Source organism: Adiantum capillus-veneris, chromosome 15 (genome assembly GCF_014529385.1).
Source record: "Adiantum capillus-veneris isolate H3 chromosome 15, ASM1452938v2, whole genome shotgun sequence".
Taxonomy (NCBI): domain Eukaryota; kingdom Viridiplantae; phylum Streptophyta; class Polypodiopsida; order Polypodiales; family Pteridaceae; genus Adiantum; species Adiantum capillus-veneris.
The window spans coordinates 39276263-39289460 of NC_140945.1; the positions used below are offsets into that span (position 1 = coordinate 39276263).

General features: G+C 42.3%; 1 protein-coding gene across 1 annotated transcript; it reads right to left on the reverse strand.

The window, feature by feature from the left end:
- Positions 1 to 333: 333 nt before the first annotated feature.
- LOC147440558 (ATP synthase subunit beta, mitochondrial-like) lies at positions 334 to 4544 on the reverse strand. Its single transcript, XM_086530281.1, has 9 exons — positions 3992 to 4544; positions 2639 to 2714; positions 2465 to 2553; positions 2264 to 2381; positions 2062 to 2165; positions 1824 to 1982; positions 1508 to 1732; positions 1074 to 1385; positions 334 to 739 (listed from the first exon to the last, which is right to left on the reverse strand). Exons 1-9 carry the CDS (start codon positions 4457 to 4459, stop codon positions 635 to 637), a joined length of 1656 nt encoding a protein of 551 aa, XP_086386407.1. The 5' UTR covers positions 4460 to 4544; the 3' UTR covers positions 334 to 634.
- Between the last annotated feature and the right edge of the window lie 8654 nt (positions 4545 to 13198).

Sequence of the window (13198 nt, forward strand, 5' to 3'; positions counted from 1 at the left end):
GCATGTATTGTTAATCCAACCTGAAGCATGGTAGACCTCATCGACATGGCTGAAGTCACATATTACGAAGCCCAGCAATACTTTTGAGTTTCTCGACTGATGCTCCATGATGGGTATGCACCAAGCTAGTATAAAAAGGAAGCTAGCTTATTCACTTCCCGGGTAAGATCAACCCATCCTGTCCTGCATTGGCAGTAAAAATAAGTGTTCCCAACATGAAATATGGGCCTCTCTAAAAAGGAAGCTAGCTTATTCACTTCCCGGGTAAGATCAACCCATCCTGTCCTGCATTGGCAGTAAAAATAAGTGTACAACATGAAATATGGGCCTCTCTAAAAAAACAAAAAAGCTTGAATCAAAAAACTTTACAATTCTGGTATTTTCATCATTATCCTGCCTCAAAAGTTGAACCTACTCAAATCCAATTTTGACAGCGTCGTCCCCACAAGTAGTTTAAAAGCCACCTAGGCATAGTGCAGAGCACTACATTATCAAAACTGGAGGCAGGTAGGCCCCGCTTATTTCCCTAAAAAAGAGGATGGATAAAAAGGGTGCTCTGCTGCAATCTCTCTTTATGAGGGCCCCGACCGTTTTGACGAGAAAAAGCAGCCTTGTTGGTATCCATAAACCTTTCTCACAGCTTGGCAAGCTTCTCTGCCTTCTGCACCACCTCCTCAATACTACCAACCATGTAAAAAGCCTGCTCAGGGAGATCATCAAATTTCCCCTCCAAAAGACCCTGTACAAAAAATTGCAACTTCAGAAGCTTCAGTACAGTTAACTGACCATCGCATTCTGGGACAAAAGATGGTACAATGGACAAAAGGCCTCAGGAATAGAACGTGATAGTATACAGACCCTTAACATTGAAGAAAAGCCTATGCCTCATGCAACTCAAGAAAAAAGGCCTATCCGGAAGCCAAAATGACACACACTATCTCACATCAAGTATGCACTCATGAAACCATTGTAAAACCATGCACCCATCTTTCCCTCAAGCTCAACTCCACATTGAGCAAAGACACATCCACAAAAACACCAGCCCTAACACAAGTAGAGGTTTTCAACATTACCTTGAAGCCCGAGATACAATCTTTCAAGTCAACATATTTTCCAGGGGAGCCCGTAAAGACCTCCGCAACGTGGAAGGGTTGACTCAAAAACCTCTGAATCTTCCTTGCACGAGCGACAGTCAGCTTATCATCTTCACTAAGCTCATCCATACCCAGAATGGCTATAATATCTTGAAGATTCTTGTAGCTTTGCAAGACCTTCTGTACTCCACGAGCACAGTCATAGTGTTCTTCACCCAAGATGCGAGGTGATAGCATACGGGATGTTGAATCCAAAGGATCCACGGCTGGGTAAATTCCAATCTCAGCGATCTTGAAGCAACAAGACACCGTTAAAAATGTCACCATTATAGCACAATTAAACTACAAAAAGTAACCATGATTCCTTAATATCGACTATATATACTAGTGCATTGCCTTTCAAATTGGCACACCTGCCGTGAAAGCACGGTTGTTGCGTCAAGATGGGCAAAAGTAGTGGCAGGAGCAGGATCTGTAAGATCATCTGCTGGCACATAAATAGCCTGCACAGAGGTAATCGACCCCTTCCTTGTAGTAGTAATTCTTTCCTGCAAACCTCCAAGATCTGTAGCCAGAGTGGGCTGGTAACCCACAGCAGAGGGTATTCGTCCCAGAAGGGCCGACACTTCAGAGTTTGCCTGCATGCAAGTTTAATTTCAGACTGCTAGCCAACAAAACCTTTGACATCTGTAATCAAGGTCTTATCCAAAACTGCAATGCATGTGCTACCTGCGTGAACCTGAAAATATTATCAATAAAAAGCAACACATCTTGACCCTCTGCATCTCGGAAATGCTCTGCAACAGTCAAGCCAGTGAGGCCCACTCTGGCACGAGCACCGGGTGGCTCATTCATTTGCCCGTACACAAGGGCACATTTACTCTCTGCCTGCAATCACAATAGCACGACCGGTGGTTTTGGAAACAGCTCTTTGGGGGGAGCAAAAGAATACAGAGACTATTTGTACCTGCTTCTCTCCCAGTTTAATGACCCCACTTTCAATCATTTCTCTGTAAAGATCGTACCCTTCCCTGGTTCGCTCTCCCACACCAGCAAACACGGAGAAACCACCTGCCAGGAACACTCAATAACTAATCAAGCAGACAAGGCAACCAGAGAAAGACCCTTGTGCCAGCAGCATTAAAAGACGACTTTGATAGAAGGCAGACCATGGGCCTTGGCAATGTTGTTGATCAACTCCATGATAAGTACAGTTTTCCCCACCCCAGCACCTCCAAACAGCCCAATCTTCCCTCCTCGTTGGTAAGGAGCCAACAGATCAACAACCTATCAAAAACATTCTCAAATAATTTAGAATTGAGTTAAAACTGAGGCTTTGGTATGCATTGACCACATTTTCTGCACTCCACCTTGATTCCAGTCACCAGAATCTCTTGTTCTGTACCCTGGTCTATGAAGAGAGGGGCCTCTCGATGAATAGGCAAATAGTGGTCCGTTTCTGTGCACACATAAAAATTTTGGTGAGAAAAGGACATATATGAAGTGAAAGTAAAGCGATACACAAAGAAAAATTTACTGCATACTTATTTCTCCACGCTCATCAATAGGTTCTCCAATAACGTTAATAATGCGTCCCAAAGTAGCCCTCCCCACAGGGATCTGTAATCACACTAAGACTCTTATAGACCACATGAAAAAGAGCAGCTACAATTTTCAAAATCACAAAAGGTTGATTCAGGCCATTGAACAATTTGTTATTTGATGATGGGCTGCTCCACCAGCTAATCAAGACTATTATGGAAAACAACACACACAACAGAAGGGTATAACACCAGTTCAAACAAGTCCTTTACAGCTTTACAGTTCCTATTTAGCTACAAAAAACCCTGCAGGAGATGCATTCAGCTGCTACGTTACCTCAGAGCACATCCACAATTTTTCTTGTTCAGACCATCTTGTGGAATGGAAAGAGAGCTTGCCCATGAATATCTTGCCACGATGCCACAGTATGCTTTACATCGAGCCTTGAATGTGTAAGTTGTCACATACAAAGTATAAGGTACTATTGAATGATGGGAGCCTTGTTGTGCAACGTACCATAACATGTAGAAAATAGTACATCCTGTCTAGTGCACACTATCTTGCCTTAAAGTCGCAGAATTCTTCACATGAAGCCATGGAAATGTAAGCGGTACAGATTTAGTAGATACTGAACCTCTGCTAGGGGTGCGAACATACCAAAATATTTAGCATCCCTATTATTAAGATACGAATACCCTACCTAGAAGCAGCCATAAAAATGAGCTAGGAAATTTACAAGGTTCAAACTGAAAAGACTAGTTTTCCTATGCACAGGTCATGAGTGGAACTCCACACAAAATAGCAAAAGCCAATCCAAGAAACTGAGCAGAAGAATGTGTCACAAAGCCCTGCTTAGTGAAAGAGCTCTAAGCTGTAGAATACCATACTTAAAAGAATAAAAAATATTTCCCTGTAAAAAATATTTTACCTTGCTCACTTTTCTTGAATAAAGAAATGTACCAGCTTGCAGTTTTAAAAACTGGAAGGTCGACCACAATTTTCTACTGAAATACATTGCATGAACAAATCATCAAAGGTACCTAAGAAAGCTACAATATCAAGGCAATGCCATCCCACAGCAGTAGCAAAAATGACCAGCAGGTAAATGAATCTGCCGAGGCAAGGCATCTACTCAGCTCTTTGACGAAACATGGCACCCCAGTGCATCGTACAAGCAGTTTTCTTAAAAACATTGGAAGTGAGACTTAGGAACAAATGTCTCGGTGTGCATCAATTGTACATCGAAGGCGCATTGTGCATGAAGACTGCATACATCCTTGCAATGTAACAAAATGAGGGCCAGAAAAAGCAAGAAGACTACATGCATTCTCAAGCATAGCATCCAAAGTGCATACCGTGATGGGAGCACCAGTATTCAGCACTTTCTGACTACGAACAAGACCATCCGTGGAATCCATGGCAATGGTGCGCACAGTGCTCTCCCCCAAGTGCTGAGCAACCTCCAAGACCAATCTGATGTTGTGATCTTGCACTTCCAGTGCAGTGAGGATGGGTGGAAGGCCCGTCTCGAATTTGACATCGACCACAGCACCAATAACCTGGGCGATGGAGCCAATGCTGCCAGCACCTGTGAATTCGTCAGTTATATTTGAAGATCCCTCGGCGGGGGCAGACACAGCGGCTTCTGCAGCAAATTGGCGAAACCCTAAAGGGGGAAAGTACGGCGCCACTGCATGTGGGGGCGCGCTGGCACAAGCCAGCGGGCGAGATGCTTTGCAGGCCCTCCTTGCAAGGCCTCCTGATGCAGAAGAAGATCGCGCGCCATGTCGCAGTAGAGATGAGAGCAGGCGCCTCGTTGCCATCAGAACAGCTTATTCTCTAGGTCTTGGCTATGGCGAAATGAGCCTGTATATATTCAGGACGCCCTCATTTTTCGGATTTGTGAAATCTTAAGAAAATGGATGGAATGAAGCGCGCGCGCGCGAGAGAGAGAGAGAGAGAGAGAGAGAGAGAGAGAGAGAGGGGGGAAGAAGAACAGAATTTTTAACGTCATGGGAAACTATCCCAAGAGACCTCAACGAGAGTTGAACTCAAGACTTGTTATTCAAGAGGGAAATGGTATAACCAATCTACCACACTTGGGGGGGGGGGAGAGAGAGAGAGAGAGAGAGAGAGAGGAGGGGGAGGGGGAGTTTTGTAGTGGAAACAATCCCAACTAGTCTTTCCCTCTTGAATAACAAGAGGGAAATGGTATAACCAATCTACCACACTTGGGGGGGGGGGGTTGGGTTTGTAGTAGAAACAGTCCCAACTAGTCTTGCTTGGTTGGCCTTGCTATAGAAATTTGTTGATCAATGCGGTTTAGAGTAACCCTTCACTAAGGGGGCTCATCCTTTTTCTTTTTACCCCCCCTAAGAATTGCATCCCGTCCAGCAGTTAGCGGGTCTGCAGCGCATTCTATTGGCATGCACTGGAAGCATAGACAAGCAGTCCCACCGTTTGCACAAACTATTTTGCTACAGGCCTGAAGATAAACACTTCCTTGCGAAACTAAAGCAACATGTTGCCGTTGCATCTTTTACCGACTACAGCGGGTTAAAAGGAGCGTTGACACGCTCGACAAGTTGGTTCCGCTACAAAATTTAGTAAAATCCCTCCACTTTACACAGTCTACAACATAAGGGTGAGGCTCTGTAAGAGCTCGAGCCACTTAGTGAGACCTCAACTTTTATGTGCAACGCAAAACACATGGTGGAACTCTAGAAAAGGAGGTTAGTGCCCAATTTTGGCATGTGGGAATGGTATTCAGGGTGGTCTTTAGTCGGTGAAGACAAACTAAAGATAATTGCAACCGCATTTTTCGTACCCCATGAAGAGCATGCAATCATGTGCAATGTGTGCATGCTATGAGGAAGGAGAAGAATGAGCAGGCACACAAAGTGGATGGAGCACCTCTCAGACCAAGTGTGAGAGAGCTCCTTATTTTGTATCTATGTATACAACGAGTGTCTATCCAGTGGCGCATGCCCAACCCAGGGAAGGCACGTCATCTTAACCCCGACATACTCCCACTTAAAGACCATCGTGTTGATAAGTGGACCTACTAGCTAACTCTATATATACAAGTGACACCCACTAGCTCTCTCGAAGTGTATGCATGCAGTTGTATCGGCTCTAGTGACTCTTTAGTGATCACCAAACATGTGCATCACTGCTAGAGCTTGCACACGTTTCCTATAGGTATCTTGTAAGAAGATACACAACCTCGCCATGCATTGTGCCAATGTCAATCATCATGCGACTGACAATCCCAAGTGCAAATGCTTTCATTACAACTGTCAGGTCACATCTCAACAATAGAAGGTGATACATGAGACTCTCGAACGCTAACAATAAATGTGTCACCTCAGCTAACCTAGCCACCTCAATGTTACATCATCATCATCAAGGCTGGTCACGTATGAATGTGTCGACTGTAACTCCTGGAGGATCACCTCCCCCTCATCCAAAGGTACTTAATGCGCATGTTTTGACATAACCATGTTAGCTTCTAGCATAAGCATATCAAAGAACTCCATATCCATCATCTCTGTCTCAACCTGCTGTGACTCACGAGAGCACTCTTCCTCTACCCTACAAAGTGATAGAGACACTATCGTCCCGTACATGAGAAACGTGCAAAGGGTAAACCATACCACTCCGTGCACCTTTTTCAATCACTATCAAGCCCCTATGCATCTGCAAATATTGCTCTCTAAGCAATACATGGCAGCCACTATCTCGCAATTGTCTCACTGAGATCAAACTCTATCTTAGCTAAGGAACATAATGCACATGACAAAGCATGTATGATGCACCACTAGGTAATGACAAACATAGATTGCATGCACCAACAATGTCATACGTTGAACCATCAACAAGATGCACACAATCAAAGCTCCCACTAGAAAAATTGTTGAACCACTCACAGCATGGCATGACAAGAAAAACACCATCATTATCTAGCAACTAATGCGGAGAAATTGTGGACATAAAATAGATAGCAAATAAATTGGAGGCAAAGGTGACATCACCGTCAAGGGCATACTCAGCCACTGCAAGTGCCTCACAAACTGGCATCACTACCATATCTTCATCAGTATGTGTCTCCTATGTTGCATCATACACTTGACGCAACATCGTTGAATGTATTGTGTATGACCACAATGCCAACATTGCATAAGCCAACAAGAACAAGACCGCCATCTCTCAAGATTCAACTCTATAGACTCAATGTCATAGGTATCTAAATGCACATGGCATGACAAGAAAAACACCATCATTATCTAGCAACTAATGCGGAGAAATTGTGGACATAAAATAGATAGCAAATAAATTGGAGGCAAAGGTGACATCACCGTCAAGGGCATACTCAGCCACTGCAAGTGCCTCACAAACTGGCATCACTACCATATCTTCATCAGTATGTGTCTCCTATGTTGCATCATACACTTGACGCAACATCGTTGAATGCATTGTGTATGACCACAATGCCAACATTGCATAAGCCAACAAGAACAAGACCGCCATCTCTCAAGATTCAACTCTATAGACTCAATGTCATAGGTATCTAAATGCACATGGCATGACAAGAAAAACACCATCATTATCTAGCAACTAATGCAGAGAAATTGTGGACATAAAATAGATAGCAAATAAATTGGAGGCAAAGGTGACATCACCGTCAAGGGCATACTCAGCCACTGCAAGTGCCTCACAAACTGGCATCACTACCATATCTTCATCAGTATGTGTCTCCTATGTTGCATCATACACTTGACGCAACATCGTTGAATGTATTGTGTATGACCACAATGCCAACATTGCATAAGCCAACAAGAACAAGACCGCCATCTCTCAAGATTCAACTCTATAGACTCAATGTCATAGGTATCTAAATGCACATGGCATCAAAACATGGCAAGAAAACTGAGAAAAGTTAGACAGAGTTTTCCTTAAAAACTGAGCAAAATCTCAACTGATATCTTAACCAAATATTGGCATAAACAATGCACATAAACAAGCAATCATTGTACCAAAACAGATTCCTTTGTGGAAACATCGCTCTCAAAAGAGCACAAGCAGTGAGAACTACATAAACTGTATAATCTTATGCATCACAAAGCATCCCATAGTAAATGCTACATGGTCACATAACGGTGTCCAAAACACTTGTAGAAAGTGCAAATTGTAAGCCAATTTGTGGCCAAGCAAAACCTAGAGTCTCCCTATCACAAACCATAGGAAATCATGAAGGCCCAAGGAAAGCGGAAGAGTGGAGTCGGATGCATGAGAGAGAGAGAGAGAGAGAACACAAGATGCACATATATGGTGAGGGAGAGCCAGCCCTCTTCTTCACCATAGCAAACAATAGCGCATTAGTTTGTGTGTGGCTCATAATTATATATCTGTACAATTAAAGGTTAGAAGACATAAGTTAGCGATTGGCGGTGGGCGCCTGACCTACATGGTCAAAAAACCAACATTCTTGATGGCTAATGTGGGAGGATGTAAAACTATGCAACATGCACAATTAGTGAAGAATATCGCATCTTCACCCATTGTTGGAGATATTCTTAGCGAGTGCATCCGATATATTCTCTAACGTATGTATCTTCACCAAGTCAAGCTTCTTGTTTGCTAGGCAATCATGACTAAAGTGATAACACACATCAACGTGTTTTGCCCTTGAATGAAACACTAGATTCTTAGCCAAGGCAATAGCACTTTGATTGTCATGTTGAAGAACTAGTATCTTCTGCTATAGTCAAAGAACTCCCATTAAATGAGTAAGCCATATAGCTTCTTTGCATGCTTCACTCAAAGCAATCTACTCCACGTATGTAGTGGAAATTGATAGGCAATCTTGAAGAACGGATTTCCAAGAAATACCAAAACTAGTAAAAGTGTATATCCAACCAATCATTGATTTACAATTGTCAACACAACCTACATAATTATTATCAACATATCCCCAAATGGATAACTTTCCATGATCATAGCATAACTATCTATCTGTTGTGCCACTCAATTATCCAAGGATAAATTTTATAGCATCCCAATGGTTCTTTCTAGAATTATACATATATCTCCTGACAACTCCCATTGCATACACAATGTCAGGTCTTGTAGCCACCATGGCATACATGAGATTTCCACAAGCTGAAGCATCAGGAACCTTAGCCATTGAGGCTTTTTCCTCAACAGATTTGGAACAATCATTTTTGTTGACTTTCAATAGGCAATGGAGTACTCAATTACTTCCCCTTCTACATATTGAAACGCTTAAGCACTTTTTGCACATACTCTTTCTGAGACACATATAACATTGTGTTCTTATGATCTTGAGTAATGCGCATACCAAAATATGGATGGCATTACCTAAATCTTTCATGTCAAACTGACTATGTAGCTTCTGCTTTAGGTTAGCAATGTCCTTTTTAGAATGACCAGCAATGAGCATGCCATCCAAATAAAGAATAAGCACAATAAGCTACCCATTCCACGATCTTTTCTTATAGAGACATGGATCCTCAGCACTACGCCTAAATCCTTGGGATCGTATAAAAGTATCAAACTTATGATATCACTGCATGGATGCTTGCTTTAGGCCATAAAGGCTTGTCTTTGCCTTTTGGCACAAACCCTTTTGTGGGGTAGCCAATCCTATGCTCGTATGTGTGTGCAGAGCGGAAAATGGGAGGAGAAGAAGAGAGCAACACAAGAGGTGGGGGAAGCACATTGCTAGAAGGAGTAGTGGAGCGTGTATCCTTTATTATGCATATAGGAAGAATAGAAGGGTTAGTGATTTGGTGAGGGTAGGGGTGTCCAAGTGGCCATAGGGCCTTTACCCCAATAATCTCCCACTTAAAGGTCAATGTGGCTGTAAGGGGAGACTAAAGTTAGTATGTACAATCGCGAAGCACAACATCTTCACCCTTGTAAAAAAAACCCTACACCCATTAACTTGATGCAATGTGCAAACAACTTTGTAGTTAGGCTCTTTGTAAGAGCATCTGTTGGGTTATCAATCAGTGCGGCTCTTCACAAGCTCCAAGGGCTTATACATCAATGCATCCCAAATGAGATGATACCTCACCTCAATGTGTTTCAACTTGGAGTGAAACACGGGATTCCTTGCCAAAGTAATGGCACTCTGATTATCACAATGCAAAGCTAGAACTTGTTGAATGTCTAAATCTCCCACTAAATGTGCCAACTATATAGCTTCCTTGGTTGCTGGCATCTAACACTGCAATGTACTCAGCCTTGGTAGTGGAAGAAGATGTAAAATCTTGGAGAGATGATCTCCTCTTGCAAATATGAAAATGTATTCAGACGTAGATCTCCTACTGTCTTTGCAACCCGCACAATATGCATCGTGTAACCAACAATAGATGTGTTGTTGCTAGAACCTGTTGAATGTCTAAATATCCCACTAAATGTGCCAACTATATAGCTTCCTTACTGGCATCTGACATTGCAATGTACTCAGCCTTAGTAGCGGAAGAAGATGTAAAACCTTGGAGAGATGATCTCTTCTTGCAAATATGAAGATGTAGTCAGACGTAGATCTCCTATTGTCTCTGCAACCCACACAATATGCGTCGTGTAACCAACAATCGATGTGTTGTTGTTATCAAAGCGTAAACACCTGCATGTTGTATACCCTTTAAGTATATGAGGATGTGTTTCACTACTATCCAATGCTGCTTGCCAGGATTAGTCCCATATACTGACTAACCACTCCCATTGCAAATGCAATGTCTTGCCTCGTAGCTACCATAGCATACATAAGACATCCTACAGCTAAAGAGTATGGCACACTTACCATTTTTTCTCTCTCAACATCTAACTTGGGATAATCTTCCTTTCTAAGTTTCAAATATGGCGATAGTGGGGTACTCAATGCCTTCCGCCCTTGCATATTAAAACATTGCAAGACCTTGTGGATATAAGATTCCTGAACTCAAGAATTCCCTTTTTCCCATCTCTTGATACACATACCAAGAAAATGATTTGCTTCACCCAAATCCTTCATCGCAAAGTTTTTGCTTAATATTTTCTTATATTGGGCAATTTCCTCTGTGGACTTTCCTACAATGAGCATGTCATCTACATATAAAGTGATAATGATTAAATAATCATCATTGAGTTTCTTTGTATACAAGTAGTGATCCTCTTGAATCCTTCTAAAACCCTGGGACTACGTAAAAGTGTCAAAATTTTGATGCGGTGCCTTGAACCCTGATTTAAGCCATAAAGTGCTTTCTTGAGTTTGCATACAAGCTCGACCATGTTAGGTTGTTCAAAACGTTAAGGTTGCTTCATGTAAACATCCTCTTCTAGATCCCTATGAAGAAAAGTTGTCTTCACATCCATTCGGACAAGTTCTATGTCCTCAATGGTTACTAGGCCAAGCATTGTACGTAGTGTAGTCATCTTGACCACAAGCGTGAAGATTTCATCAACATCAACTCCCTTCTATTGCTTGAATCCCTTAGCAGCCAATTGAGCATTGTACTCAGCCCAGAGATCATTAGATGTAAACTTCTTCTTGTAAATCCATTTGCAAGGTAAGGCTTGCTTGCCTTCTCGCAATTCAACCAAGTCCCATGTCTCATTACTAACAATCGACTTCTACTCAAATTGCATGATCTTGTCATCCATTTACATGGCTTCTTTGTAAAACAAGTTGGCTCACCGTAGTCAGTCAACATGACATAGTCTAACCCTCGCTGAAACCGCTCAGGTGTATGTGAGGATCTAGTAGATCATCTCAAAGCCTCACCACTGCTCCTTGCCTTGTGAATTGGGGTACATCACTAGGCTTTTGAGTTTTAATAGATTCCGAGGGAATGTTCTCAAAAAATGTGGCTTTTCTATACTTAACCTCTTTTGTCATAAAATCTAATATTTAGCTTTACCCAAACGACCTTCTCATGTTATACTGATCCTTTAATATGGAGAAATAAAAGGGAAACTAGAGTTAGAACATAGATATGAGTTTTTAGGCCAAGCTCAACACGGGGCCAAAAGGAGATGGTTCCATCTCAACAAGGGCTCACAAGGAGTTGGTCTACTGAAGAACAATGTTTGCATAATGGAGCTTGGGGAGCTTGGAAGACCTTATGATTAGCTTCATTAAAGACCTCCAATGGTTAGTGTAAAAGTCCTTAGACCTTAAGTTAAGCTAGGTCCATGTTTTAAGTATTAATTAGGGTGCTTGACATGCTTGATAGCTAAGGTCCTTAGCTAAGCTGGCCCTGTGCTTGAGGTGTCCAAGTCCAAGTCAAAGTTGATCCCTACAAGCAGGGGGGCGAGCCTACAAGCTAGGTGCATGAGAGAGGGAGAACCCATGCTCATGCTAAGCATGTACCTGCTGACTAAGGTGCTTGAGAAGCTTCCCATGCTTCGAGGGTATGGTGCTTGAGAGGCTTGAGTCGAAGGGGTGCCTACAAAGGAGGGGGCGAGCCCCAAATCTAGGGATATTTTTGACTTAAGCACTATGCATGTGATTGGCTAGGATTGCAGGGGTCGAATCAAATGCAAGCTTGGGCTACAAGGAGGGGTCAACCAAAGCAAGTTGGGGGTGTGCTTGGGGGGTATACTCTCTCTCGCATACACTCACATGCTCATTATCACTTGGTGAAAGTGCAAGAACTCCATCTCCTTCTCCAAGCTTGTTGAGAAGTTAAGAGTCTACACCAACACTCTTGGCTATGGAATGCAAATCCAACCTAGAGCCATGCTTCAATGCTTAAGCTTGCCATCTTCTTCATCATCATTATTATGCTATTATGCTATGCTATGCAACAAGAGTGATGATAAGTGAGGAACTATCTCTTTCTTGTATGTTACTTCTTCTTCCTCTTCCCTACCCTCATTCCCCGCTAGCTCTTTCCACCTCTTCGAAGGTGTTTGAGGCCTTGGGACTGAGGCTGGGGATGGTTAATGATTTTACAAAGGTTATGTTATGCTTGTGATGCATGAAGTTTTCCATCTTCATTGCATCACCTAGGTCTCAAGGAACCCAAAGATTGTTTTGTATCAAGTCTCTCTTTATGGGAGAATCTATAATACAAAAGCCTATTGGAGGGGGGACCGGCTCCACATAAATCCGGTCCTCAACTATCGTCAAATTCTCTAATTCTCTCTATTGCAAAAGTATTGTTCATGCCAAGTTAATTAAGTATAATGGTTATGTTGCTACCGCTAATTAAGTTCACCCTCTATGTTCTCAAAGTAGCCTCATGAAAATTCTCACTATAGTTCTCTTAATTCCGTTATTCTCTATGTTCATAAGCCATTTCCATTACATATTTGATAGGTTTCTTGTGCATCTTTGATTCATTGAAGATAACATGTGAACTGCAAATTAATTTGCAAGATTTTGGGTGTCAAAGACGATATCCCATCTCCCTATCTGCATCATAACCAAGGAAAATGCACGTGTGACTTTGGGTCTAGCTTTTTTTGAAGCTCTTTGGGCACATGTGCATATGCCTCACACCCAAAGACATGCAAATGATCATAACGTGGTTTCATTTTGGACCACAATT